This window comes from Podarcis tiliguerta, assembly GCF_965153285.1.
Source record: "Podarcis tiliguerta genome assembly, contig: HAP1_SCAFFOLD_137, whole genome shotgun sequence".
Lineage (NCBI taxonomy): Eukaryota > Metazoa > Chordata > Lepidosauria > Squamata > Lacertidae > Podarcis > Podarcis tiliguerta.
Genome location: NW_028148649.1, coordinates 39,299 through 65,036, shown reverse-complemented (window position 1 = coordinate 65,036; position 25,738 = coordinate 39,299). Strand labels below are relative to the sequence as shown.

Below are 25,738 nucleotides of genomic sequence, written 5' to 3'. Positions count from 1 at the left end.
AATAGAAAAAGGAACACGACAAGGTTGCCCTATTTCCTCTTTGCTTTTTATATCAGTCCTGGAGGTGTTGCTGAATATGATTAGAAAGGACCAAATGGTCAAAGGGATACAGGTCGGAGCTAAACAATATAAATTAAGAGCTTTTGCAGATGACCTGGTTTTGACATTACAGGAGCCAGAATCTAGTGTGAAAAAAGTTTTAGAACTGATTCAAGAGTTTGGTCAATTGGCAGGTTTTAAATTAAACAAAACAAAAACTAAGGTTCTGACAAAAAATCTAACAGAAATTGAGAAAGAAAGGTTTCAGAATGAGACAGGCTTGACAGTGGTGAAAAAAGTAAAATACTTGGGAATTACCATGACTGCTAAAAATGGGAATTTATTTAAAGATAACTATGATAAATGTTGGACAGAGATAAAGAAGGATCTAGATACATGGTCTAATTTGAAACTCTCACTTTTAGGCCGTATTGCTGTGATAAAGATGAATGTATTGCCAAGAATGTTATTTCTATTCCAGACATTGCAGATCATTGATAAAACAGATTGTTTCAAGAAGTGGCAGAAAGACATATCCAGATTTGTCTGGCAGGGCAAAAAGCCAAGAATAAAATTTAAAATATTAACAGATGCAAAGGAAAGAGGGGGCTTTGCCCTGCCGGACTTAAAACTTTACTATGAAGCAGCAGCTTTCTGCTGGCTGAAAGAATTGCTACTTCTTGAAAACACAGATATATTGGATTTAGAAGGATTTAATAATGTGTTTGGTTGGCATGCATATCTATGGTATGACAAGGTTAAAGTGCATAGAATGTTCAAAATTCACATTGTCAGGAAAGCATTGTTTAATGTATGGACTAGATATAAAGATCTTTTGGAAAACAAAACTCCAAGGTGGTTGTCTCCAATGGAAGCAAAAGCTTTAAAGAAACTCAATATGGAGGCCAACTGGCCAAAATATTGGGAGATTTTAGAACAAGATGGAGATAAATTGAAACTACAGAGTTTTGATAAATTAAAAAGCAAAGTCCGCGATTGGCTCCACTATCATCAGATAATGGAGGCATTTAAAATGGATAGAAAAATTGGCTTCCAGGTGGAAAAATCAAAATTGGAAACAGAATTGTTAGAACCCAAAACTAAGATATTGTCAAGAATGTATAACTTGCTGCTGAAATGGAACACACAGGATGAGGAAGTGAAATCAGTAATGATTAAGTGGGCACAAGATGTTGGTCACAATATAATGCTAGCTGACTGGGAACGGTTATGGACCACTGGAATAAAATTCACGGCATGTAATGCCTTAAGAGAGAATATAATGAAAATGATTTACAGATGGTACATGACACCAGTCAAGCTAGCAAAAATTTACCATATGCCTGATAATAAATGTTGGAAATGTAAAGAATCTGAAGGCACTTTTTTCACCTTTGGTGGACGTGCCCAAGCATTAAGACCTTCTGGGAGATGATTTATAATGAACTGAAAAAAGTGTTTAAATACACATTTTGGAAGAATCCAGAAGCCTTTCTCCTGGGTATGGTCAACCAACAGGTTCAGGTGAAGGACAGGACATTATTTATGTACGCCACAACATCAGCAAGAATACTCATTGCACAGTATTGGAAGACGCAAGAACTACCCACGCTGGAAGAATGGCAGATGAAAGTTATTGACTATATGGAACTAGCAGAAATGACTGGCAGAATCAGAGACCAGGGAGAAGAGACGGTGAAGGAAGACTGGAGGAAGTTCAAAGACTATCTACAGAAACACTATAAGATAATGAATGTTTGATGACATCAGATTGAACCTAAAAGATTATTGGCATAAAAATCTAAGGATTAAGAAAGACTAATGTTTTAAGATATATGGAAATGTAATTATATTAAGACACCAAGATTATGTTGAACTAAAGATAAGCCAGAGGGAAAGAATTTACTGTCAGAATATAAGATCTGGAATACAGAGTGGGAAGGTTTGGGGAAGTCGCAGACCCAGGTTAATGTTAAATAATGCAAAGACACAATGATTGATTTTAACTTTTCCTTTATTTTTTCTTTTATATTTTCCTTGACAAATTTGTTGTTGTATGTATTGCTTTTGTCTTTTTCTTTGTATCTGTCTATTTGTATTGTGTGTTTATTGATTGTAAAACTAATAAAATATCATTTAAAAAAATAAAAAAATAAAAACCAGTTAAAACAATTAGGGCAAGATCATCCCCCTAGAAGACGTTGAGGAGGTCTCCTTGCCCTTGCTTTTCCACCCAGAGCAGATCTTCCCAAAGGGAGCAACTCCGTTGGTTCTGTGTCTTCTGGGGGCTCTGTCACCCGTGTTGGCCCAGGATTTAATCTAGCCACCCCCCGGTGGATTGAGGCCAGGTGGGCTCTCAAGCTGCCAGTCCTCATGGGGTGGGCAGGGCAGGCTTCTCTCTGACGACCAAAGGTGGGGAAAGACTAGCTTCCTCAAGAGCAGGAGGGCCAGCAGCTGGGGAGGAGGGCCAGGTAGGCAGATCACCTTCTCGGCTGCTCCGAGAGCAGAGAGCCTCCCTGAATAGATCGTCCCCAGGAGAAGCCATGGGGTTCCTCAGCTCTGCTCTAAGAAACCCATAATGCCACCACAATACTCTTTTATTCTTTCACTTTTCGGTAACTGGCATGTTGTGAATATGGCAGTGGCCAGGACTTTGAGGAGGGGGTTAACATTTGCAATTTAAGGAACATGTTAGCTGCCTGAGGATTTACCGCTCTGACAAAATCGCAGGCAGGATTCAAAATTCAAGATAAAAGCCCCGGAAGAAGTAGAAGAATAAAATAACTGCAATAGAGAAACTTTGTGTAATAAAGATATAATGCAGGTTTACTTAAGGTTTACTTAAATTACTTAAGGTGATGCTCCCCACAAAGTACCCTGAAACATTTCTTTTAGGGATAACTGCTGCTGCTGCTGCTGCACGGTGAATGTTGGGGAAGGCCGCTCCCTACTCAGGCTAATTCCACCTGGCCCGGGGGGCGGGGCCCAGACTCACCTCCGCTACAGTTTTAAGGACACTGGTGCTGCTGCAGCAAATGTTAAAAATGTTTTTATATATTTTAAAGTGTTTTAAAGGGGTTTTTACTTTTTACTTTGTTGTACCACCGTGAACAGTGGTTTTTATCTATGTATTTTTATTTTGTTCCGTTTTATTGTGGTTTGGGGTGGGGATTGGTTTTGTTTAGGTATAATTGTTTTTGGTTTGGTTTGTTTTTCTATTCTGTAAATGGAGGCTTGTATGAGGCTTGGGATTGCTACTGTGGAGGGGTGAGGGAGGTATGGTGGTGGGGGCAGATGTTATAGGCGAAGGGGATCGAGATACGGATATGCTCGTACCCCTTCCAATCTGCGCCCCATCCCGAGGGACCTCCGTCACTGGTGTTGTGCAATGCCAGGTCTATAGGCAACAAAACCGCCACCCTGCGAGATTTCTTCACCTTGCAGGGGGTTGACCTGGCTTGTGTGACGGAGACCTGGGTGCGCGAAGGGGATACTATTACCTTAAGAGGGATGGCGCCCCCAGGTTTCTCCGTCCTCCACCAGTCGCAGACTGTGGGCCAGGGGGGAGGGGTGGCATTATTAATCCGGGAAGATTGTTCTTTCAGGGCTCTACCATCGCCATCGATCCCCGGCATTGAATGTGTTGGCCTAGTGTGGGGCTCTGAGGTGAGCTTGGCTGTCTGGCTGGTGTACTGGCCACCTAGCGCACCAGCAGCCACTCTGTCAGGCCTACTGTGGGCGGTGGCCGGCTGGGCCTTGGAGTTCCCTAACCTATTGGTATTGGGGGACTTCAACATCCATGCTGATGCCACTCCCTCCTTACAGGCTCTGGACCTGGTGTCTTCCATGGCGACACTAGGGCTCTCCCAGTTTGTTTCGGGCCCCACACATCAAGCAGGCCACATGCTGGATTTGATCTTTGGCATAGGTATAGATGTGATCATGTCTCCTTCGATGAAGGTACCATGGTCTGATCACTACGCTCTGAAAGCCAGGATTGACTTTCCACCCCCACCCTGCTTAGGTGGTGAGCCGATTTGGGCTCGTCCGCAGAGGCTGATGGACCCTGATAGATTCTGCCAAGCCTTGCGGGACCTTGCTCCCCCTGGCGACTCATTGACTGAGCTTGTTGAGGACTGGAATATCCAGCTCCTGGCAGCCATCGATGAGATCGCACCTAAGCGCCCTCTGCGACCCCGCAGAAACCAGGCTCCCTGGTTTACCGAGGAGCTTCGGAAAATGAAGCGGGACCTCAGACGGCTAGAGCGAGTATGGCGGGGTGCCCGTGACGGAGCCTCAAGAACATCTTATAGGGCTTTTATGAAAAGGTGGTGGTGAAGGCTGCTAAGAAGTCTTACTTCTCAGCCTCCATTGCATCCGCTAGCTCTCGCCCAGCGCAATTATTTAGTATAATTAGGTCTTTAACGTCCCTTGAAGGACAGCCAAATTTAAATAACAATTTGACACACAGCTGTGAGGCATTTACGAGCTTTTTTGCAGAGAAGGTCCTGTTGCTCCGCCATGACCTCCCTGCCAATTTGGATACAATAAAGGAACTGGAGGCCCCTCGACTGCCCTCGGGTCCAGTATTGGACCACTTTGACCGGATATCCCCAGCCGATGTGGACAGACTCCTCCGAGCTGCAAAGCCCACCACCTGCCCTCTTGACCCATGCCCGTCTTGGCTGATTAGAGCGTGCCCAGACGAGGTGCGAGCCCCCCTGGGTGATATCATCAATTTGTCCCTTGGCACCGGGACATTCCCAGGGGAACTGAAGGAGGCAGTGGTGTGCCCGCTCTTAAAGAAAACACAATTAGATCCCTTAGATCTATCCAATTACTGCCCGGTTTCGAATCTTCCATTCCTGGGTAAGGTGATTGAGAGAGCGGTTGCTAAACAGCTTGGTAGGTTTCTGGATGAAACATCGGCTCTGGATCCATTCCAGTCCGGCTTCCGCGCTGGTCATGGGACCGAGACGGCTCTGGTCGCCCTAACAGATGATCTCCGCAGGCCGCTGGATCGAGGCGGGTCGGGGCTGCTGATTCTTCTAGACCTGTCAGCAGCCTTCGACATGGTCGATCACGAACTCCTGGACTACCGCCTTGCCGACGTGGGGATCCAGGGCACAGTCCTTCAATGGCTGCGCTCGTTTCTCTCTGGTCGGGGACAGAGGGTGGCGCTTGGGGGGGGGGAATTGTCATCGCGCCACTCCTTGGTGTGTGGAGTACCTCAGGGTGCGATACTCTCCCCGATGCTTTTTAACATCTTTATGCGCCCCCTCGCCCAGCTTGTCCGGAGTTTGGGGCTGGGTTGCCATCAGTATGCTGATGACACCCAACTCTATCTGTTGATGGATGGCCATCCTGACTCGGCCCCAGACACAATGATCAGATGCTTGGAAGCTGTGGCTGGATGGTTACGTGGGAGCCGGTTGAAGTTAAATCCTTCGAAGACAGAGGTCCTCTGGCTGGGACGGGACGATATGGGATTGAGGGGGCAACTCCCATCTCTTGCGGGGGTGCAATTAGTGCCAGCACCGTCCGTTAAGAGTTTGGGTGTAATCTTCGATACCTCCCTCTCTATGGAGGCGCAGATTACAGCTATAACAAATGCGGCATTTTTTCATCTCCGCCAAGCTAAGCAGTTGGCTCCTTATCTCTCTCGCCCTGACCTAGCCACTGTGATCCACGCGACGGTCACCTCCAGACTGGATTATTGTAACTCGCTCTACGTGGGGCTGCCCTTGAGACTGACCCAGAAACTCCAGCGGGTGCAGAATGCCACGGCGAGACTCCTTATGGGGTCTTCACTGCGCAATCTCATTCATCCAGTACTATACCAGCTGCACTGGCTCCCGGTGGAGTACAGGATCAGGTTTAAGGTGCTGGTTTTAACCTTTAATGCCCTATACCGCCTAGGACCCTCATACCTATGGGACCGCCTCTCCTGGTATGCCCCACAGAGAAACCTACAGTCTGCAAATAAAAACATCCTGAAGGTCCCAGGCCTCAGAGAGGTTAGGCTGGCCTCAACTAGAGCCAGGGCTTTCTTGGCTGTGGCTCCAATCTGGTGGTACGCTCTGTGACAAGAGACTAGGGCCCTGCGGGACCTGACATCTTTCCGCAGGGCCTGCAAGACAGAGTTGTTCCACCAGCCCTTTGGTCGGGGCGCAGCCTGACTCCCTCCTCTGGCAACCTGCACAGAATTTTGCTTAACGGTTGCCATTAATTTGATTTTAAGTAATTTTTATAATGAAATGTTTTTAGAATGTTGGATTATTTGATTGTTTGATTATTTGATTGTTGTTAGCCGCCCTGAGCCCAGCTTCGGCTGGGGAGGGCAGGATATAAATAAAAAATTTTATTATTATTAACTGGGTCAGATGTTTCAAGAAGACAGATGGGCCTATATTTGTACTCTATGACAGCAGCAAGGGAGCTTTATGCGCAAAAAGGCGAAATCAGGAGGAGCATCTCCACTCACATCGTTCTGCCCGGATGCTTAGGTCCAGTGCTGAGGGCCTTCTGGCGGTTGCCTCATTGTGAGAAGTGAGGTTACAGGAAACCAGACAGAGGGCCTTCTTGGTGGTGGTGCCCGCCCTGTGGAACGCCCTCCCTTGAGATGTGAATAAGCAGCTATCTTCTCTTTAAAATACATCTGAAGGCAGCCCTGTTTAGGGAAGTTTTAAATATTTAATGCTGTATTGTTTTTAATATTCATTTGGAAGCTGCCCAGAGTGGCTGGGGAAACTCAGCCAGATGGGCAGGGTATAAATAAATTATTATTATTATTATTATTATTATTATTATTATTATTATTATTATTCCTACTAAATAAGAGTGGTTACAACTGATGGAATATGCCAAATTGGCAAATGTAACTATGAAAATTGGAGATAAAAAAAGAGGCTAATTTCCAGAAGGAGTGGAAACCTTTTGTTGAATAGTTAAAGAATTATTGTGAACATGTAAAAACGCAGGTAGGATTTAGATGAAGAACAGCAGTTGAGAACTAGTTGGAGTGCAGTGTGGAAAAGTTGAAGTGTAGAATATTTATAATATGCAGCAAATATGCAGAAACTGCAGGGGAAAACCTTGGGGGGTGGAGGGGAAGTCGAATGTGAAACGGATGTGTACCTGCAAAGTATGTAAAAGGTAAAGGTAAAGGTACCCCTGCCCGTACAGGCCAGTCGTGACCGACTCTGGGGTTGCGCGCCCATCTCGCTAAAGAGGCCGGGGGCGAGCGCTGTCCGGAGACACTTCCGGGTCACGTGGCCAGCGTGACAAAGCTGCTCTGGCGAGCCAGCACCAGCGCAGCGCACGGAAACGCCGTTTACCTTCCCGCTGTAAAGCGGTACCTATTTATCTACTTGCACATGGGGGTGCTTTCGAACTGCTAGGTGTGCAGGAGCTGGGACCGAACGACGGGAGTTCACCCCGCCGCGGGGATTCGAACCGCCGACCATACGATCGGCACGTCCTAGGCGCTGAGGTTTTACCCACAGCGCCACCCACGTCCAAAGTATGTATCCTCTGGTAAACTTTTGAAAATATTTATTTTTTAAGATATAATGCAGTAGAAAAGGTTTGTGGTGAAACACAGTGGAAGGCGGGGTGGGAAGTCAATTTATGAGACAATGTAACTGTTGGATATGCAGAATATTGTGAACATTTTATAATTTTAATTAAAAATTATATTACCCCCCCCAAAATTTACTGCTCTTATCACCTGAGAAGAGGTGGCCCTGTTGCCACAGAGACAAATGGATGGGCCTTTCCCCCCCTTACCTGGCTGGACCCCACGTCATCCTAGGATGGAGAACAACAGGTGAGGGGGTCTCTGGATGGGAGAGTCAGGTGTCAGAGCTCGGCTGGTGCTGGAAGCAGGAGACACAGAGATCTGTCTTGCTCTGTGCTGGACCCAAAACTGACTTAGGGCTTTCCTGGAAAGCTAACGGGAGGCAGGATCTGTTGGGGGGGGCAGGTTATTGCTGTGAGCCCCCCAAGACACCATGGTCTCCGTTGACCTTCATTCCTGGGTAAGTGCAGACATTCCTGGAGTCTCTTCCCTCTCAGAGACGGAGACGCACAAAACAATATTTCAGGTAATAGTCTTTGAATCACACTGCCCCAAATACTGAATGCTCCCCATGCATGGTGAATAGGCTGGAGGTGATTTCTGGAAAGGTTTGTACCTCTAGAGGTGGAAATCAGGTAGCGGACCTGCAGCATGGTTTTGCATGAGTGATTGGGGGGGGGGGCTGAGAGAGGATCTCCCACCCCCTTCCTTGCCCAGCTGCAACACAACAGCCCTGCAGTGCTGCCCGTGGGTCTTATTCTCCAGGGGTTGCTGCTTTCAGCCCAGATGGAGAGGGACCTGGGATGCACCAAAGAAATTACTTTAAAAAATAAACAAATCTCCTAGCCAGTGAACCCTTGCGCTTTTGGGTCCAAGGGCACCCAAACTGCTGGGAAGAACAGAGCCAGCTTTCAGCTTGGTTTTCAGAGCAGCAGAGAATCTGGGATGGCCTTCAACTGGGTGGCTGAATTACAGCAGCCTGCGAGGGCACAGAGATAGCTGCTTGCAGCTCTGACAGGAAGGGCGCTAGATTCAAGGCTGCGCTTGAAAGAAGTGAAACTAGAAAGCGTTTATCTCCGCGGAGTTCGCAGCCCAGAGAGAGAGAGAGATGCTGGAGAAAGATTCCCTTAGCAGAGATGGACAAATTGTAAGAAGGTGTTTAATTCCTTTTCATACACTTTGCTATGGGAGGGTAGATTTGTACAGGGGATGCGGAAAATCCCCGACTAAAATAACTAAAAATATACAGATGGAATTACAACGAGCAGACCTGCACTTCTGGAGCCGGACTGAGTGCTTTGAAGCCCCCGCAGCCTTCTGCTCCCTGCGGACCTCCTCCTCCTCTTGCAGATCCAAGGCCAGTTTAGTATCCTGCTCAAAACAGAAGGGGAGGCTGAACTCCACGTCTCTCTTCCGGGGGCTTTTTGTAGATCAGTAGTTCCCAAAATGGGTGGGGTTATTTAGGGGGCACTAAGAGGAAAAGGGGGTGTTATGTACTGATGTTCTCACCCTGGGCCAGCAGGGGGATACTGTAGATAGTTTTCACTCAGGTCCACGTCAGTTATTTTAGGCGGGAAACCCTGGGTTGTTGTTGATACAATGTTGACAGCCGGCTCCTATAAAAGCAGGCCAGCTGAGCTGTTTGCTGTTCAGTCTGTCCAGCTTACAATAAAGAGCTGCTCTGGAGAAATCACTGTGTCGTCTGATATGTTCGCCCACAACTTAACAACCACTACCAGTTTTATATCCCAACTATCTGGCGCAGTATTCAAGGAGGCTATCAAAGTGGGGAACTCATACATGCAGCCAGCCAAATCACATAACGACAACATTTATGGCAGAAATCATGAATGATGCTGCCATAGCTAACAGCGGGATACACAAAGTAGTATTTGGCAGAAACAAACTGCAGTGGAAGCAGCGCTGATCATGATGAATACAAGCTGAAATGGAAGGTGCTGCTCTCTTATACAGTGGTACCTCGCAAGACGAATGCCTCGGAAGACGAAAAACTCGCAAGACGAAAGAGTTTTTCGTTTCCTGAGTTGCTTCGCAAGACGGATTTCCCTATGGGCTTGCTTCGCAAGATGAAACATCTTGTGCCTTTTTTTAAAAACCGCCAATGCATTCCTACGGGAAACCGTCAATACGCAGTGGTGCTTCGCAAGACAAAAAAACTCGTAGAACGAAAAAACTCGCAGAACGAATTAATTTCGTCTTGCGAGGCACCACTGTATTACTACTTGTGCTGCACCAAGAAGTTCATGGCACAATGGGAGTCAAATAACTTGTAGAAAATCTTTTGTAGAGGAACACAGAATTGTAGAGTTGGAAGGCACACCCAAAGGTCATCTAGTCCAACCCGCTGCAATCACAGCTGAAGAATCCCTGATGGCCATCCAACCTCTGCTTGAAACCTCCACCACCCCTTGTGGGAGTCTGTTCCACAGTAGAACAGCTTCTACCATCAGCTGGAAAGTCATTTCTTGACATTTGAATCCACTGGTTCAGGTCCTGCCCCCTGGACCAGCAGCAAAGAGCCTGTTCCATCTTCCCTGTGTCAGCCCTTCAGGTATTTCAAGATGGCGCTCATATCATGTCTCAATCTTCTCTTCTCCAGGCTAACCACACCCAACTCCCTCAACCACTTCCCCCTAAAGCTTGGTTTCCTGACCCTTCATCATCTTGGTCTCCTGCCCCAGCAGTGGCGGAGCACAGGTGGGGGCAGGGAGCACAGTGTGGGGGGGGGGCAGCCGCGATGGAACCCCACTGGGATCGTTCTGCCGGGGGCGGTGTGCTCCCCCCCGCCACCCTCTTCCTCCCCCAGCACACTTCTGGCCTGTTAGCATTGTTCTTAAAAGATGCCCTGAACCTGACAGAGTACTCCAGGTGGGGTCTGACCAGGGCAGAATAGAGTGGTACTTGACTTTCCTAAATCGGGACACTAGACTTCTGTGGATGCAGCCTAGATTGCATTAACTTTTTGCTGTTGTTTTTTTTTAATTGTTAATTGCTGCATTACACTGTTGACTCATGGCAGCAGATTTTCACTGTTTGAATTATGACAACCCTAAGAGGAATTGAAATTGAGTGAATTGCCCATTCCTAATTGTGCCAAAACTTTTACTTGAAGGTTTAATGACAATTAATGACCCCGGGGTTGTGTTGCTGTTATGTACTGAGTTGAATAGGATCGAAATTGCAGCAGTCTGATTGCTCCTAGAACAATAGGATCCAGAATGCAGCAGTCTGATTGGTCCTAGAACAATAGGATCCAGAATGCAGCAGTCTGATTGGTCCGCAGGAGCCACCCAATCCAACTCCAGCTGGAAGTCAATCCGCAACCTGATTGGCCTACAGGTGAATCCCGGAACTAGCCAATCACGTGGGGCCCATTGTGCAAATAATGTATATAAAGCAGACATTTCAGGGGAATGTCCATTCCTCACTACTATGAGCTGAATAAAGAGCATGAAATCCACACTGGACTCCGAGTATATTTCAGTCACTATTCCCACTAGCCTTAATTTATGCTGTGCTTAATTCTGTCCTTCCATTTCTCAACAGTTTTCTCCTTCTGTGAAAGAGGCTTCGGTTTTTCTGTCTCATCCTCCTGACACTTCAGAATTTCTTTAGAATTTCAGTAGGTGTGTGGCACATGTGATTTTTTTTCTTCCAAGTAAAAATAAATAAATAAGATCCCCAGCGCCTTGCATCCTGCCTGCTCCCTGTGCTTTCTGATCAGAAAAAGCCCCATGGGGAGGGGGGGTTCCCTTCCCCTGGGCTTTACTTGAAACAAGGCCACCCAGAAAGGCTGCAGAGTGCAGGCCACCAGGGAGAAGATTGTGAGAAGTTGGGAGGGGTGGCTAACACCCCAGAGGACAGGATCACACTTCAAAACGACCTTGACAGATTAGAGAACTGGGCCAAAACAAACAAGATGAATTTTAACAGGGAGAAATGTAAAGTATTGCACTTGGGCAAAAAAAATTGAGAGGCACAAATACAAGATGGGTGATACCTGGCTTGAGAGCAGTACATGTGAAAAGGATCTAGGAGTCTTGGTTGACCACAAACTTGACATGAGCCAACAGTGTGACGCGGCAGCTAAAAAAGCCAATGCAATTCTGGGCTGCATCAATAGGAGTATAGCGTCTAGATCAAGGGAAGTTATAGTGCCACTGTATTCTGCTCTGGTCAGACCTCACCTGGAGTACTGTGTCCAGTTCTGGGCACCACAGTTCAAGAAGGACACTGACAAACTGGAACGTGTCCAGAGGAGGGCAACCAAAATGGTCAAAGGCCTGGAAACGATGCCTTATGAGGAACGGCTAAGGGAGCTGGGCATGTTTAGCCTGGAGAAGAGGAGGTTAAGGGGTGATATGATAGCCATGTTCAAATATATAAAAGGATGTCACCTAGAGGAGGGAGAAAGGTTGTTTTCTGCTGCTCCAGAGAAGCGGACACGGAGCAATGGATCCAAACGACAAGAAAGAAGATTCCACCTAAACATTAGGAAGAACTTCCTGACAGTAAGAGCTGTTCGACAGTGGAATTTGCTGCCAAGGAGTGTGGTGGAGTCTCCTTCTTTGGAGGTCTTTAAGCAGAGGCTTGACAACCATATGTCAGGAGTGCTCTGATGGTGTTTCCTGCTTGGCAGGGGGTTGGACTCGATGGCCCTTGTGGTCTCTTCCAACTCTAGGATTCTATGATTCTATTCTAAGTAAGGGAAAGTGGTTCACAAACACTCCTTGGCCACCTTTAAAGTGAGCTTGAACAGGATAAAAACACTGCAGCCCACCTTTGAAATTTTCTTTTTTCTTTTGTAAAGTAGATGTAAGTTGTAAGAACTGTAGTGTGTGATCTCCCCTTTATCACATACACAGCCCAACAAGACAATGACAAAAATCCACCAACAGCATACAAATCAGTATGGCGAACCTGACCCAAAACACCCACCCACCCCACTCACACATGAAAACAAAGACCACCACAGCCAACCACAAATGAATAACCACACCCTAGGCCAACCCCAACCTCTCTCACCACCAAAGAAACACAAATGAAAAGCACGAGCAACGCTGACACAAACCCCCACATATATTAAGTAAAATAGAAACATCGCCACCCGATCCCACCCCCACTCATCTCCCCCCCACCTCTTTCCCCCTTTTCTCCCTAATGTCTCAACAAATGAAACTGATTTGTAAAAATGTTACATTACACATACTTCTGTATATCAATAAAATCTTTAATAATAAAAAAAAAGAACTGTAGTGTGTGATGTAAATATCGTATTGCTGTGTATTGTTGTGTAAGTTAATGTTGACTGTTTAATAAAGAGTTTTCAATAATAACAATAATAATAAAACTTCCAAGCTGCGAATCATAAACTCAGAGTTTAAGGGCCAGTGGCAGAGGCCCAAATCCTGAAATAGTCTGTGACTGGATATCATGTATTAAATCAGAGTACAGGGGCTCAGGCAAACACAAAGCACTGAATACATAACAGGGGGAGTTGCGAGATCGTCAGCATTTCACTCCAAAAAGGCTCTTAAGCGGTGCATCGTAGAGTTTGAAGGGACCCCAAGGGCCATCCAGTCCAACCCCCTCCTGTGGCCTCCCCACAAGTCGGATCCATGCAGAATCAAGGTCCTTAGTTGCACAACCCTCCCTTTCCTGGTATCTGGACCCAAAATGGATCCATGGAAGCTGGTCGGCTTCATACAGCAGGGATCGACATCACGGGGGATCTGTTCTCCCCCCTGGGCTTTTGGGAAAGAGCTTGTCAGCAGGGCCTCCATTTTGGCCTCAGATATGTGGGCTCTTGGCAGCAGAGGAAGGTTTCCCTCGACATCGAGCCACAACCAGCCTCAATTTTTATGAGATTAGGAGAGAAGAGGCAAAAGCAGTCGCCCCGGCAGGAGGGCCCTGAGATGTTTGGGTGACGGGCGGTATACAAACAACCACAATAAATATTATCTTCCATTTTTGTGCATTGTGGCAGCAGCAGCAGGGCCATGCTCTGGGGGAACCCACCAAACCCCTCACAGATGAAGGAGGAAATTCTGTGTATTCAGGGGGTGGAAGAGCTGACAGGAGTTTGCCTCCCAATATAAATGTGATGGGGCCGTCCCCTCAGGCCCCTCCTGAGGCCGCTGAACTACAACTCCCACCACCCGGCCCTTTGGCCAGGCTAGCTGGGGCCGGTGGGAGTTGTAGTTTGGCAACATCTTTTGCGCCAAAAATCCCCCCCGCCGGCCCCAGGGAAAGGAAGCTTTTGAACTCCTCATGATGAACTCCCCTCACAAATCTTATTTCTTTGACTGGCCAAAGGCCCTTCCGATGCTGGAGGGAAACATTTTGAACCTGCTGTTCTGGTGGCCTCAGGAAAAAGAGCGGGAAAATCCTGGCTGTTTCTGAGGGGAAAGTGTCTAAAATTCTCCTCAGAACCAGTCCTCAAACCGCTTAGGGCAATTCACTCCTTTTGCTACTGAGGGGGAGACAGGCTTCTAGGTTAACAATGTTCTTGCGATTTCTGCCCATCCTGCAGCATTTGCACAAAACTCAAGAGCACCACTCCTTAACTCCTGCGATTTTGGGCCTGGAAAAGCGATGGGGAAGGAGATACGCTGCCATTCGCTTTTCATAATATCCCTTCTGAGTGTTCGGTGCAATCTCTCAAATCGCTGACTAGAACCCTTTTTATGAAGCTGAAAAGCTCCGGGTGAAGGGACTTAATATCACTGTCATCAAGGAACAGGAGGAGGAAACCTCGGCCTATTTGGGGCACGTATTTCCCCCCTCAGCGCCCTCTTGGCTCCGGTCGCCATTTCACGCATCAGAACTGTGGGGCTGAATTGATGCTGCACCAAAATGGCTGCCCTCTTGGGCAAGGCTTTTCCAGAGGGGCTTCCACAGAGGAGCCCCCAAGCCCACTCCCAAAAGTGGCCCTTCCTGGCAAGCGGAGGGAGGCTGTTTCCCCCACCATGCTGGCCTCACAAAATGGAGCCTGGGGACGCATTGCTGAGGGGAGAGGAGGCTGAGGGGATGCTCCCGCCTGGCCATGGCCTTACGAAGAACAGTGGCAGGATTTGGCCTGCAGAGCAGTGCCATAATAATGGTGGGGAGGGCAGAGGGGACCCTCCGGGGGGGGGGGATGCCCCCCACCATTCACTCCACCCCTAACTCTGCTGACTTGGCCTTGGGCATGATGCCCACCACAAGGTGGATATTGCGGTTCCAATGGGGGTCGCCCCCCATTTCCTGCCTGCACCCCTCTCCCATTGTACAGGCTCCCGAGAGGGAGTCGGCACAGGAGAATATGGGGCAACCAAGCCCCGTATCTCCCCCTTAAATAGGTTTGTGAGCTGCGGTGGATCCTCAGATCGGCCTTGGCTTTCCTCTGGCTCCAGGATGATCTGGCATTATTAGATATATAACATATATTTAAAAATCTGTTGGAGGTCTGGCGGTGTCAGAGCATTGTGTGGGGCTCCTCTCTCCCATTCGTGACTAACTCTGCCTTCCCTCAGGGGACACGGGGGGGGGGCATTACTGGGCCCCCCAATAGAGGAGGAGAAAGTGTAGCCTTATGAGGCTTTGCCCTCGGGTGGGAAAAATATTGCGCCCGGGAAAGGGAAGTGGGAGTCAACAGACACTCAAGGAATAGTTTCGGAGAAAAGGCTTTTATTTCTACCACCCATGAACTGGTAGAAGGAGCAAGTGTGATAAGTCACAAAAAGCATGCACGAGTTCACAATCATGTGCACAAGCATATATACCCCTTTCCAGTTCCCTCCCCCTTTCTCCTCCCTCAGGAGTCCTCTGAGCATGTACAGAAAGCTGTCTTGGGACTACTGGACTCTTGGCACCCTTCCCAGGAAAGGGGTTTCAGAGTGTTCAGATAGGTTTCAATCTCTTGTTCTGGCATGGTTCCCGGACAGAAAGCAAGTTGCCATGTGGTTCTTTAGCAAGGCCAGAAGGCAGGAGAAAGGCCTGAGAAACAACGGACTGTTCTCTACCTTTGTTACAGCAGAGTGGAATGTTTCTGATGCTTAGCTGCTGAGAAAATGATTTTGAGGAGCTTTGAGAAGCTTTGAGCCTGCTTTGGTGGGGGGGGGGGTGACTTTGGGCCTAGGTGGGGTCACCTGTCTTCACCTTCCTTCAAAAGAACACTAAAAAATATCCAAATTCATTTCCTCAATTCAGAAATAATAACCAAGGGGCCTAGCAGGTCCGGTTTCAGCCTTTCCTTTCCTGAAGCAAATTCTGTTTCCATGGGAGAAATGTTGGAGGGGAGGCCAAGAGTCCCCAGTGAGCGATGTATTTTCTTCAAGGCCTGATGCCTCGTGAAGTGATAAGAGAAGGCCTTGCGAGGGATTCTGTTAGGGATTGATTTAAAACCAGGTCCCCCAGTCTGGCCTCCCAGTGGCTTCTTGTGGTAAAAAAATGGCTGAGTGAAATTTGGGGCCTGTATAAGGGAGTCCTTGGAGCACCCCATAATCGCCTAACTGTGGATCCCGTAGGTTCAGGTTGGGGGTCACAAGCAAGAGACTCCAAGCCAGGAGACTGAAGCAAAACAGGAGGCCTGGTCTTTATTGTTGCAACAAGACTTCAAACTACCACATGGAAGAAGCAGAGGGAAGCCCCAAACAAAGGATGGCTCCACTTTTTTTTATAAATTTCCCAGAGTTTCCCATAAAACATCATACATTTGTCTTGACTATGTCCTGAATTGGGAGGGGTCTTCTGGCAGAAACCTGAGCACCAGGCTTGCCCTGTCCCTCACCTGACCTTCACCTTCCAATCTTTTGGTGAAACAAAAGTATTTACATGTTCCTGTTTTCCCAGCCAAGTTAAGCACACCCTTTGTCTTGAAAGAGACCCCAGTCCACTGAGGTTGGGTTTGCAATTGTTCTTGGAATGACTACCAGTGAGGCATCTGATCAAGGTCTGTATTTTAAAATGAGCTTAAAAATATATTTGCAAATGTTTGTATGTTTCATGCCAGGCAGAAAGCAGCTGGCTAAGAACTCTAGCAGTTGTTTTTCTTCCTGCTCTCCTGAACAAGCCCCCCCCCCCCCCCCGATTTATAGCAGTAGCAGGAGACAAGTTTCTCAAAGTTGTAAAAGGGAATTACAGGCTGGGAGCAAAGGTTATACTGACCCTACATATTACAGAATACAATCAAGCTGCAAAAACACTAATTAAGTGTTGGTAAATAGTAAGATTTATTGTTTAACAGAAAATAATACCATGTGCCTCCCATCAGACTGTAGCCATATTTTCCTAAGGTTTAAGGTAAGAGCTAATGGGAAAAGCAGCTGGCTGGGAAAGGGGAGTGCAAACTGAAGAGGCTTCTTTTTGATGCTGTTTTTTTTACTGAGATCCTTTTTTACTTTGAAAAGGCCTTTTCTTCTAAAAAACTATCTATGTTATATATGAGATTTGTTGGCTTAATGTAATTATGCAAAGGATTTAGAAAGTAAGAAATGTTAGATTCTTATGTTAGATTCTTATTTCATTGATGGTGTGTGAGAATGTGAACCCAAGATCTCTGTTTAGATAGAATTTAATACCATGAGCCATTTGTTTTAGCCATTTGTTTTGGAATGCAGGGGCAACAGGGGCAAAAGGTGATCTGGTAATTAAGGTGCCTTGTCGAGGCAAATGTAAGATATATGGCTACTTGTCTGCCATTTATGGATAGAAGGAAATATAGCTCTTTGTCTCCCATAAAAGGTAATAGGAAATGGGTGTATCTTTTATGATTGGTTCTAGCAAACAGCCAATAGGAATTTCAACCAGGCTGATTGGACAGAGGCAGCCAAAGGAGGAGCAAGGGGGCTGGGCTGAGGAAATATAAGTGCTGGCCATCAGGGCTGGAGTGGGCAGAGCTTTGGTAACTATATACCACTGTGTCTATCATTTATTTGTCTGACAAATAAATTACTATTTTAATTTCTCTATTGCTCCGTTGAATATTTCATTCCAGCTAAGCGTTAACCACAAGCAGGGTGCTACACCAGGATGCCAGAAATTATCACCCAGGCAGTGGGGCCTGCTGGGTACATGGTCTCATGTTTCAGGCATTATGGCTGCCCCTACTCATGGTCGCAAGATTCTCCTCTGATAGCCATTTTCCTTCTGAGTAGAACAACATTGGAATGGTGTAAATGTGTCACTGGAGTGATTTTATATGAATTTCTAAAGTTTCCCCATTGAACCAGTACATAGAGACATTTCCTGTATCAGGGAATTGCCACATTTGGTAGGTCTCTCCAAGTACACTTCCACACTTTCTAGGCAGAGGACCGAGCAGTTATTCATTTTGCTTTGCTGCTCTATCTGGGAAAACCTGCTGTTTACCGCTGAATTTGAACAAACATCAATCTGCAGGAAACCTGATTGACATTTCTTAACGATTCAGTGGTAGAGAAGGGATTTCCCTGGGGAAAGCAGTGGGGCAAGGGCAAAACCGCTCGGACCTGTGCCTGGGAAGCACAAGACAAGTGGAAGTTTGGACAAGGCCAAAGTGTCCTGGTGGGGCTCTGCTTGGCCACAGTAGTTTCCCCAAGGCCTCTCTTTTGGTTAATGCAAAATAACAAGGGCAGTCGTATTACAGGCACATATTACACTGCGGGACTGACGCGTAGTGGATATTTTAAATGTTATGTTCTTAAGGTCCCTCCAGACATTTCTGTTGCTCTGAATTGTAGGATGAAGCCTGTGTCAGCTCTGGAGAAAAGCAGGTTTCCATGAAATGCTGATCTGGAGGACCGGTTCCTGGAACCTCTCAATTTTCTTCCTCATCTGAGCAGATTTTGCAAGGGTATTTATTTTCATTATTGTACAAGGCACACTGGAAAGGGGATGTGGTCTCTTCAACTGAGTTATTCTGAAACTGAATCTGAAAGGGGTGGTGATGGTCACTGGCGTTCAGAGGGTCTAACATGGAGCAAGGGTCTGAAAGAGGAAGTTGTCCTTCTTGCCAGCTGTAAACACAGGGTCTCCTTTTGCAACGGTTAGGATTGTCCGTTCACATGGTGTATCACAGGAGTATCTGTGGAGGGATTAATGCCTGGGCCTAGGAGGAGTGTTCCTGGTTTCCCTAAATGTGGCAGTTGTGAGACTATTCTGAACAAAGTCCTTGGACACAAGGAATGCTTCCAGATGTCTGCCAGTCACACATTTTCTTCAGCAGTGGCAGCGCATGAGGTGGGGCGGGAGCAGAAGTGGTGTCCTCCAGGCAAGGTGGGGAGCAAGGCGGTGGCTTGCCAGCGCCACTTAACCCCGCCCTAACCTGTGCACTGTGCCCACCCCCAGAATGGCACAGTTGATGCTCCCCACCCCATCACCTCTGCCATGCCACTGTTACTGTACAGTTTTGGGGGTAAGATTTTTGAGTGAGTTGTGGCTGTTTAGTTCTCAACATAAACAGAGCGCACTGGACTATATGCTGTATTTTTGTGTGTATAAGACTATATTTCCCCCAAAATTTTTAAAGTTTGAAGTTGGGGGTCATCGTATACATGGAATGTTTAAAAGATTTATTTCTTAATTTTGGGCTCAAAAAATAGGGGTCGTCTTATACATGGGGGCATCTTATACACAGAAAAATATGGTAGATTCATTTCAAATTGGTTTCTGACCCAGACTTGGCATGGTCAGATATGGTCACTCTGCTGGTTGGCTAAGGCTTGGAGGAGGAATATGGTAGTCTTAGTTCTCCTGGACCTTTCAGTAGCTTCTGAACTTCCATAGAGATGAGTTGCAGACCCCATGTGTCCCTGTTCAGCTGAAATCTCTTAGATGCCCACCTGAGATCTTCCCACTCGGCATCCTTTCCCAGGACACTCCATTCCATTCCTCCTCCCATCCACTTTCCCATTTCTTCCCCAGCAGCGACTCACCATTTCTGGGCCGCTGGGCTTTAGGCTGGTTAGTCTCCCCCGGGAAATATTTTTTCCTTAAAGGTGGCAGGTGTGTACGTGTTGTGCTTCTTCAAACCTGGGGGATCCTGCTACCCACCCAAATCTGATAATATTTCTGCTGTTAGCTAGATAAGGATCGGCATTCAGAGAACAAGCTTGCTCTCTCTGTGTGTGTACAATCCCTTCTGCTTTCTGTCTTATTTAATAATACACTGTAATTTCAAAACATACCACAGATTGATTGCTCAAATGGACCACAGCTTCCTCCTTTTTGGCTTTGCTAACCTGCAGCCACTTTTGTTAAAATAGACATTGTTAAGTAAAATGATGTGCTGTTTCTGTGACTGACATGCATTAAAATAATGGGTGTGTTCCTTTCTTGTACTGCAGGCCGATATGGGAACAGGATGTGTAATTTATGAAATTTATGACTTGCTTGCTTGGAAATCAGACCCTCCAAGTGTCCTTATTTTCCAGGGACATCCCTGATTTACAGAAGCCATCCCAGTTTCTGATTTGATCCCAAAATGTCCTGCTTTTCCGTAGGATGTCCCTATTTTCACTGGAGATATGTTGGAGGGTATGGAGTTATCCGACCCCAGAGTCGTCTGAGGGCAATCCTCTATAGGGAAGGGTTTTTAAAAAATGTTTAATGTTTTATTATGTTTTTATATTTGTCGGAACCTGCCCAGAGTGGCTGGGGCAACCCAGTAAGATATGGGGTATAAACAATAAAATTATCATTATGGAATGGGACGTCCCTATTTTCATCGGAGAAATGTTGGAGGGTATGGGAAATATAATGAGAAACTCATTTGGCGTGTGCCTGTTACCTGCTGACTTTCAAAGGGAGAGCAGCTTGATCTCTTTTGCCCTGCCAATAATTCCCTTCTGCAGCTGGAGATTGTTCTGCCCCCAAAATGGACCAACCTTCTGCAAAACAGTCTCTGTTTGCATTTCACTAGAAGACTATTGCAAAGTTTGCCGTGATTCAGTAATTGCAGTTCCTCTCGCCACTGCCAGATGTCATTGCAGCACCGATCCTAGAGGGGATCAGCTGTCACCTTCTGCAAACTGGTTTTCATTTGAAAAGTCCCCCTTCCAGTCTCCCAGATTGCCATTGGAGTCCTGTCCTGAATGGAGGGTCAGAATCACACACACACACACACACACACACACACACACTCCTGCTGCGTGATGCTTCCCTTGTGAGGGGGAATAGCAGAAGAGAGACGGGGGGGGGGGGCACAGGAATACAGCAAATTCCTCCCCTTCCATTTCGGGGCATGCATATAGACAATGGGGAGATTCCATTTTTGCAGGTGTGATTGTCAATAGAGATCCCGGGGTGTTAGCTAAATCTAGTCAATGAATCTGGGAACCCACATGAGACAGAGTTGTTAATGACAGGGGAAAATCTCACATATTACCAATTCTAGTTTAGCAGAATATTAGAAAGCCCTGAAATGTCTGCATTTATGAACCAGAATACATTTGCAATCTGATTTAGAATAATCTGAATAAATGGTTGAAACTGAGCCATTTGGCTAAGTCACGGCTGGGGAGCCATTTCCCAACCATCCTAGTCAGTGTGGTGCAGTGGTTAGAGTGTTGGACTAGGACTTGAGAGACCTCTGCATGAGGCAGGCATTGCCAGTCAGAATCCTGGGAAAGATGACCCCAAGGACTTCTCTGGAGTAAGGCAGGTTCATAGGCAGACTCTTCCACAGAAGCTTGCCTGGTGCTACCATCAGTTTGGCCACCTGACAGTTCTGGATCGCAGCGAGGGGCCTGACCTGATCTGGGGCTGTCTCGACCCAGCTTGACCCAAGGCCAGATCCCTCTTAACTGGCTCAGGATTGGGGCTGATGGCTGGCTGGTGAAGGACCCTGTGTGAGAGGCAGGGAAGTAAGGATCTTCCAAGGTGGGAAGCTGGGAGAAGAAAGAGAAGCTCCCAGGTGAGAGCTGGGAGGCTCCGCCCCCTTCTGTGTGGGATAAGAGTTAAGATCTACCTGTCAGAGAGGACTTTGCACCTTTCTTTCTCTTCTTCTTTAGATCAGTTTGTTTTTCAATGAAATGTAATATGAATAAAACCTTAATTATAAAAAACAGGGGAAAGGATTTGGGCTTCAACTGAATGTGGTGCCCAGCTCTGCTACCCAGCATGTTCTCCTGGCCCTACTAAAATATATTGTGCTGCCTCAGGTGTGGTGGAGACACTATCTCAGCACTCAGGCTGGGTTAAGGTCCAACTGCTGGTCCAACCTCTGTATGAGGAACGGATGCCATCTTGTAATTCGCCTCAGGTAGCAAAATGTCTTGCACAGGCCCTGCTCAGGAGACACTGATGAGACCCTTCTTAAAGAACAGAGTAGCTTTTATTTAGAGGCTGTTTCACGGCTGCAGGAAGCAGGCAAGGAGCAGTAAAACGTGACTCCCCAAACATGGGAGAAATCAGTGGGCAGTTGTGGTTACAGCGTGCAGGGTTCAAAATGCAAAGTGCACAAGACATCTCCGGCAGTCAAGTTTCTCAGCAGTCTCCCAGTGCGGGGAAAGAGGCAGGATCTGGTCTGGCCTAGTTGTCAGCCAGCAGAGGTGATCTGGTCATGCCCTATGGCTTCTAGGCATGGATCCTTCAGACTGGATTTCTGATTCAGCTCCAGGAATTCCTTGGCAGGGAGCCTCTTTGGCACTGCTGGTACAAAGAGCAATAGAATATGCTCCCCCAAAATGCAGATATATCCAGGGTTAAATGTTTTCAAAAAGAAATTATATCCTACTGGATCTTCAAAAAGACATCTAGATGGCTAGCAATGAGAAAATGAAAGAAAAAATATTACAAGTAATCACACACAGAGAGATTACAATCAGTCGCCAGTTGAAAATATACTCTGGAAACCCAGCCTTATGAGGAACGGTTGAGGGAGCCGGGTATGTTTAGCCTGGAGAAGAGGAAACTAAGAGGAGACAGGAGAAACATCTTCATATCTGAAGGGCTCCAGAGGGTAGGAACCAGACCCATGGATTCAAGTTACCAGAAAGGAGATTTGACTAGATATTAGGAAGAACTTTCCGATGGTAAGAGTAGTTTGACTGTGGAAGAGGCTGCCTCTGAAGGTTGTGACTCTCCTTTATTGAAGGTTTTTAAGCAGAGGTTGGGTGGCCATCTGTCATGGATGCTTTAGTTGAGTTCCTGCATTGCAGGCGTTGGACTAGATGACCCTCAGGGTCTCTTCCAACTCTCCAATTCTAAGATTCTATGGACAAGGAAGAATACAGAATAAGCAATGCCTCAGAATGGGAGAGAGATCAATCAGGCAGGTCAAAAGCTTGCTAGGACAAAGGGGCCACAAGCAGCTCCTGTCAAGAGCATTCCTGCAACACCCCAAGTTTCCAATCACGTTCCAAAGGCTGGTAGGGCAGGCAGATTTATGGGCACATTCTTATGCTGGGGTGGTTAGAAGCAGGCCCCATTCACTTTCCTTATTATTATTATTGGCAGTCATGGGAGATAATACAAATCCCTGGAGAGAACAGCATTTCACCCACCACCAATTAGACAATAAGCAGGTAGGAACAATGTCTGCAGCAGCAAAGGGCTCCTTCACACTTCTGTCTGTTCTGTGCCTGGGAAGCATGGTTCCCAGCAGTTTTCCTCTCATCGCACACTTTCCAGGCACAGCTCCAAGCAATTTTGCCTTTGCCCCACTGCTTACCCCCAGCCTGCTCTTTAGCGCTAAATCAGAACAAATGGCATTCCACGGAAAACCTGATTGCTGTTAGTTCTGAGTCAGCACTAAAGGTTTCCCCGAGCGAAACTGGCCGGGCAAATGAAGAAGTGGATAAGCTCACCTCACGACAGGTACAAATGTTTCCACAGCCACCTTCACCCAAGTATGCACAGAGAGCAAGAGACTCTGGTCTGAATTATACTCACAGAACCTGAGCTCTCTGCTGATAGCCAAAAGCAAACAAAGGGTGCCTGAAAAGCTATGCACGACCCCTTTATTTAAGCCAGTTTACAACAGATGCCATCCATTTCCTAATTTTGCCTGATGCAGAGGACTTTTTTTCTTCAATTTGATCATACAGCTTCTGCTCTCCTCTGTCTTGGAGGTATTGACAAGCTGCTCTGCTCTCGTCTCCTTCCAATGATGTGGAAACCTCAATATCTTTGCTGGGCTCACTCTCAGCCCCACCGGCACACATGGCTGAGACTCTGAATCTGTAGGGTGTCTGGGGCTTCAGACCATCCATCTCACAGAACTCTGTTTTCTTCCCTGTTCGTTTTTCAGCCCATTCATCTTTGTCCTTGCTTTTTGCCTCTCCAGCCGCTTCACTGTAGTCCACTTTGTATTCCTTTATAACAGCTCCCTGGCCAATGACCTTTGGGCTCTCCCAGGCTATGCTGATTTTGGAAGACTCTGCGATTATCACTCTCAGTTCCCCAGGAGGGCTAGTAGGAAGTGTCTGTACAGATTCACTCACGTTGCTGGTCTCACTAAGTCCTGGTTTGCTCCTAGCGCTGTATCGAAACTGGTATTCTGTGTTTGCGCTCAATCCTCTCACTTGGAATGTCTCCTGACTGTCGTCAGTATTCACAATCTGCCAGTTTCCTTCTCCTGCAGTCTTGTATTCTACCTGATAGCTGGAGATTGCAGCCCTCCCATACTCTGCGGGTTGAAATGTCAGCTGCACATGGTCATGTCCAATTCGGCCAACCAGGGGAGGGAGAGGTTTTGAGGGCAGCTCAAAGTTGCTGTTGACCATCTCCCCATCTTCATAGAGGTAAATGGAAGCTCCTGGGTTGTCCTGATCTGGGACAGAAGCCACAAGGAACCGGGTCTTCCCATTGGATTCATTGACTTGGGCAAAATCAACAATGAACTTGGCAGCTTTCCGAGCTTTTCTCTGTATGTCTTTTTGCTCAAACCAAGCATTCCACTCCCCCAGTGCATTCTGGACTCCTGTAGGATCTGCTGATTGTTTCTGAAGAAAGTGTTGTAAGCTGGTTAAAAAGGGTTCCTCATCATGTAAAGAGGTGAATGTAAATGAGACAACAAATTCATTCTGGTGGTTAAGCACTACCTCTTGCAGTTTATTCTGGGAGGAGATGGTTTCTAACCCACTCAGGATATCAAGGTAAGACTTCACCATATTTATCTCTCGTTCCTTGGTGTCCAAAAATTCATTGAGTCTTTGGTCATTAAAGGGTGATTGATTTATGGATGTTAAGATGTCCGTCAGAACACTTTCCTCTTTTCTCCCTCCCCTGATCAAAGGCATGATTTCCGCCAGGTGTTTCTGGAAAGTCTGCCTGTGCTGCTTGCACAGATCCTTGAATCTCTTGATTTTCTTCTTTAATTCTGGGAACTTTTCAGCAACAGGATCCATAGCCAGATCATTGCATCGCATGTTGATTTCATTCAGTTTCTCCAAGACATTTTGAGCCTCAAACATCGGTATTACGCTGATCTCACGCACCATCTTAGCTGCTCTGGAATCTAGCTTGGTCAGTGGGTACAGCCAAACTCCGACAGGCACAGCCTTCTCTCCATCCTCCCCGAGCTTTTGGGGCAGATCGCTGTAGACTTTCATGGCATCTTGAAAAGTCACCGGATTACTTTCCAAAGAAAAATCCCCATAGAACTTGCAGCTGAAATTCTCCGTTTGGGCTTTCTCCTTCTCCTCCATCTGGACAGATGCTTCCCCTTTGACAGAGACTTTAATCAAGATTGCAGCTTTGAGGCTTCCTTGTATGTCTTGCACAGACTCGGAAGAAGAGACATTTCGGTCAAACACAAAGAAAGCCTGGGCTCCATACAAGATGGCAGTGACAACATGGGTGGCTGTGCCATGCTCAAAAACAGCAGGATAAGTGATATTTCGGATTCCCAAATGGCTCATGGTCAGCTGTGAATACTTGGTGGTAGCTTTGTACTGCAGAGTGACTCTGGCCTGTTTCGTGGACTTCTTGGTGTCTTGAAGGAATTTGCCTGATCCACCCACTTCAACCAATCCCACCAAAAAACTGGCCTTGAGTGATCCTGAGACATTGAGGGCAGAGGCCTTAGCATCGATGGAGTCAGATGCAATGATTTCATATTCAGCCTTGGGTTGAGGTTTGATACACAAGTCCTTCTGAAGCGAGTCGTGGTCCCAAAGGGTGATTCCTGGGATAAAG

The 25,738-nt window shown here is 46.9% G+C and overlaps 1 protein-coding gene across 4 annotated transcripts in view; it reads right to left on the bottom strand.

Moving 5' to 3' along the window:
* The window catches only part of LOC310669972 (verrucotoxin subunit beta-like), a 70,843-nt gene that overhangs the window by 10,148 nt on the left and 34,957 nt on the right, over positions 1–25,738 (bottom strand). For 3 of the 4 annotated variants that reach the window (XM_083458547.1, XM_083458546.1, XM_083458545.1), the window contains exon 3: positions 21,911–25,727. The exons of the other annotated variant lie outside the window; for it this stretch is intronic. In XM_083458547.1, coding sequence (XP_083314673.1) covers positions 23,560–25,727 — 2,168 coding nt within the window. In that variant the 3' untranslated portion in view covers positions 21,911–23,559. Of the gene's footprint in view, positions 1–21,910; positions 25,728–25,738 lie in introns of those variants that run through there. 4 annotated transcript variants of the gene reach the window in all.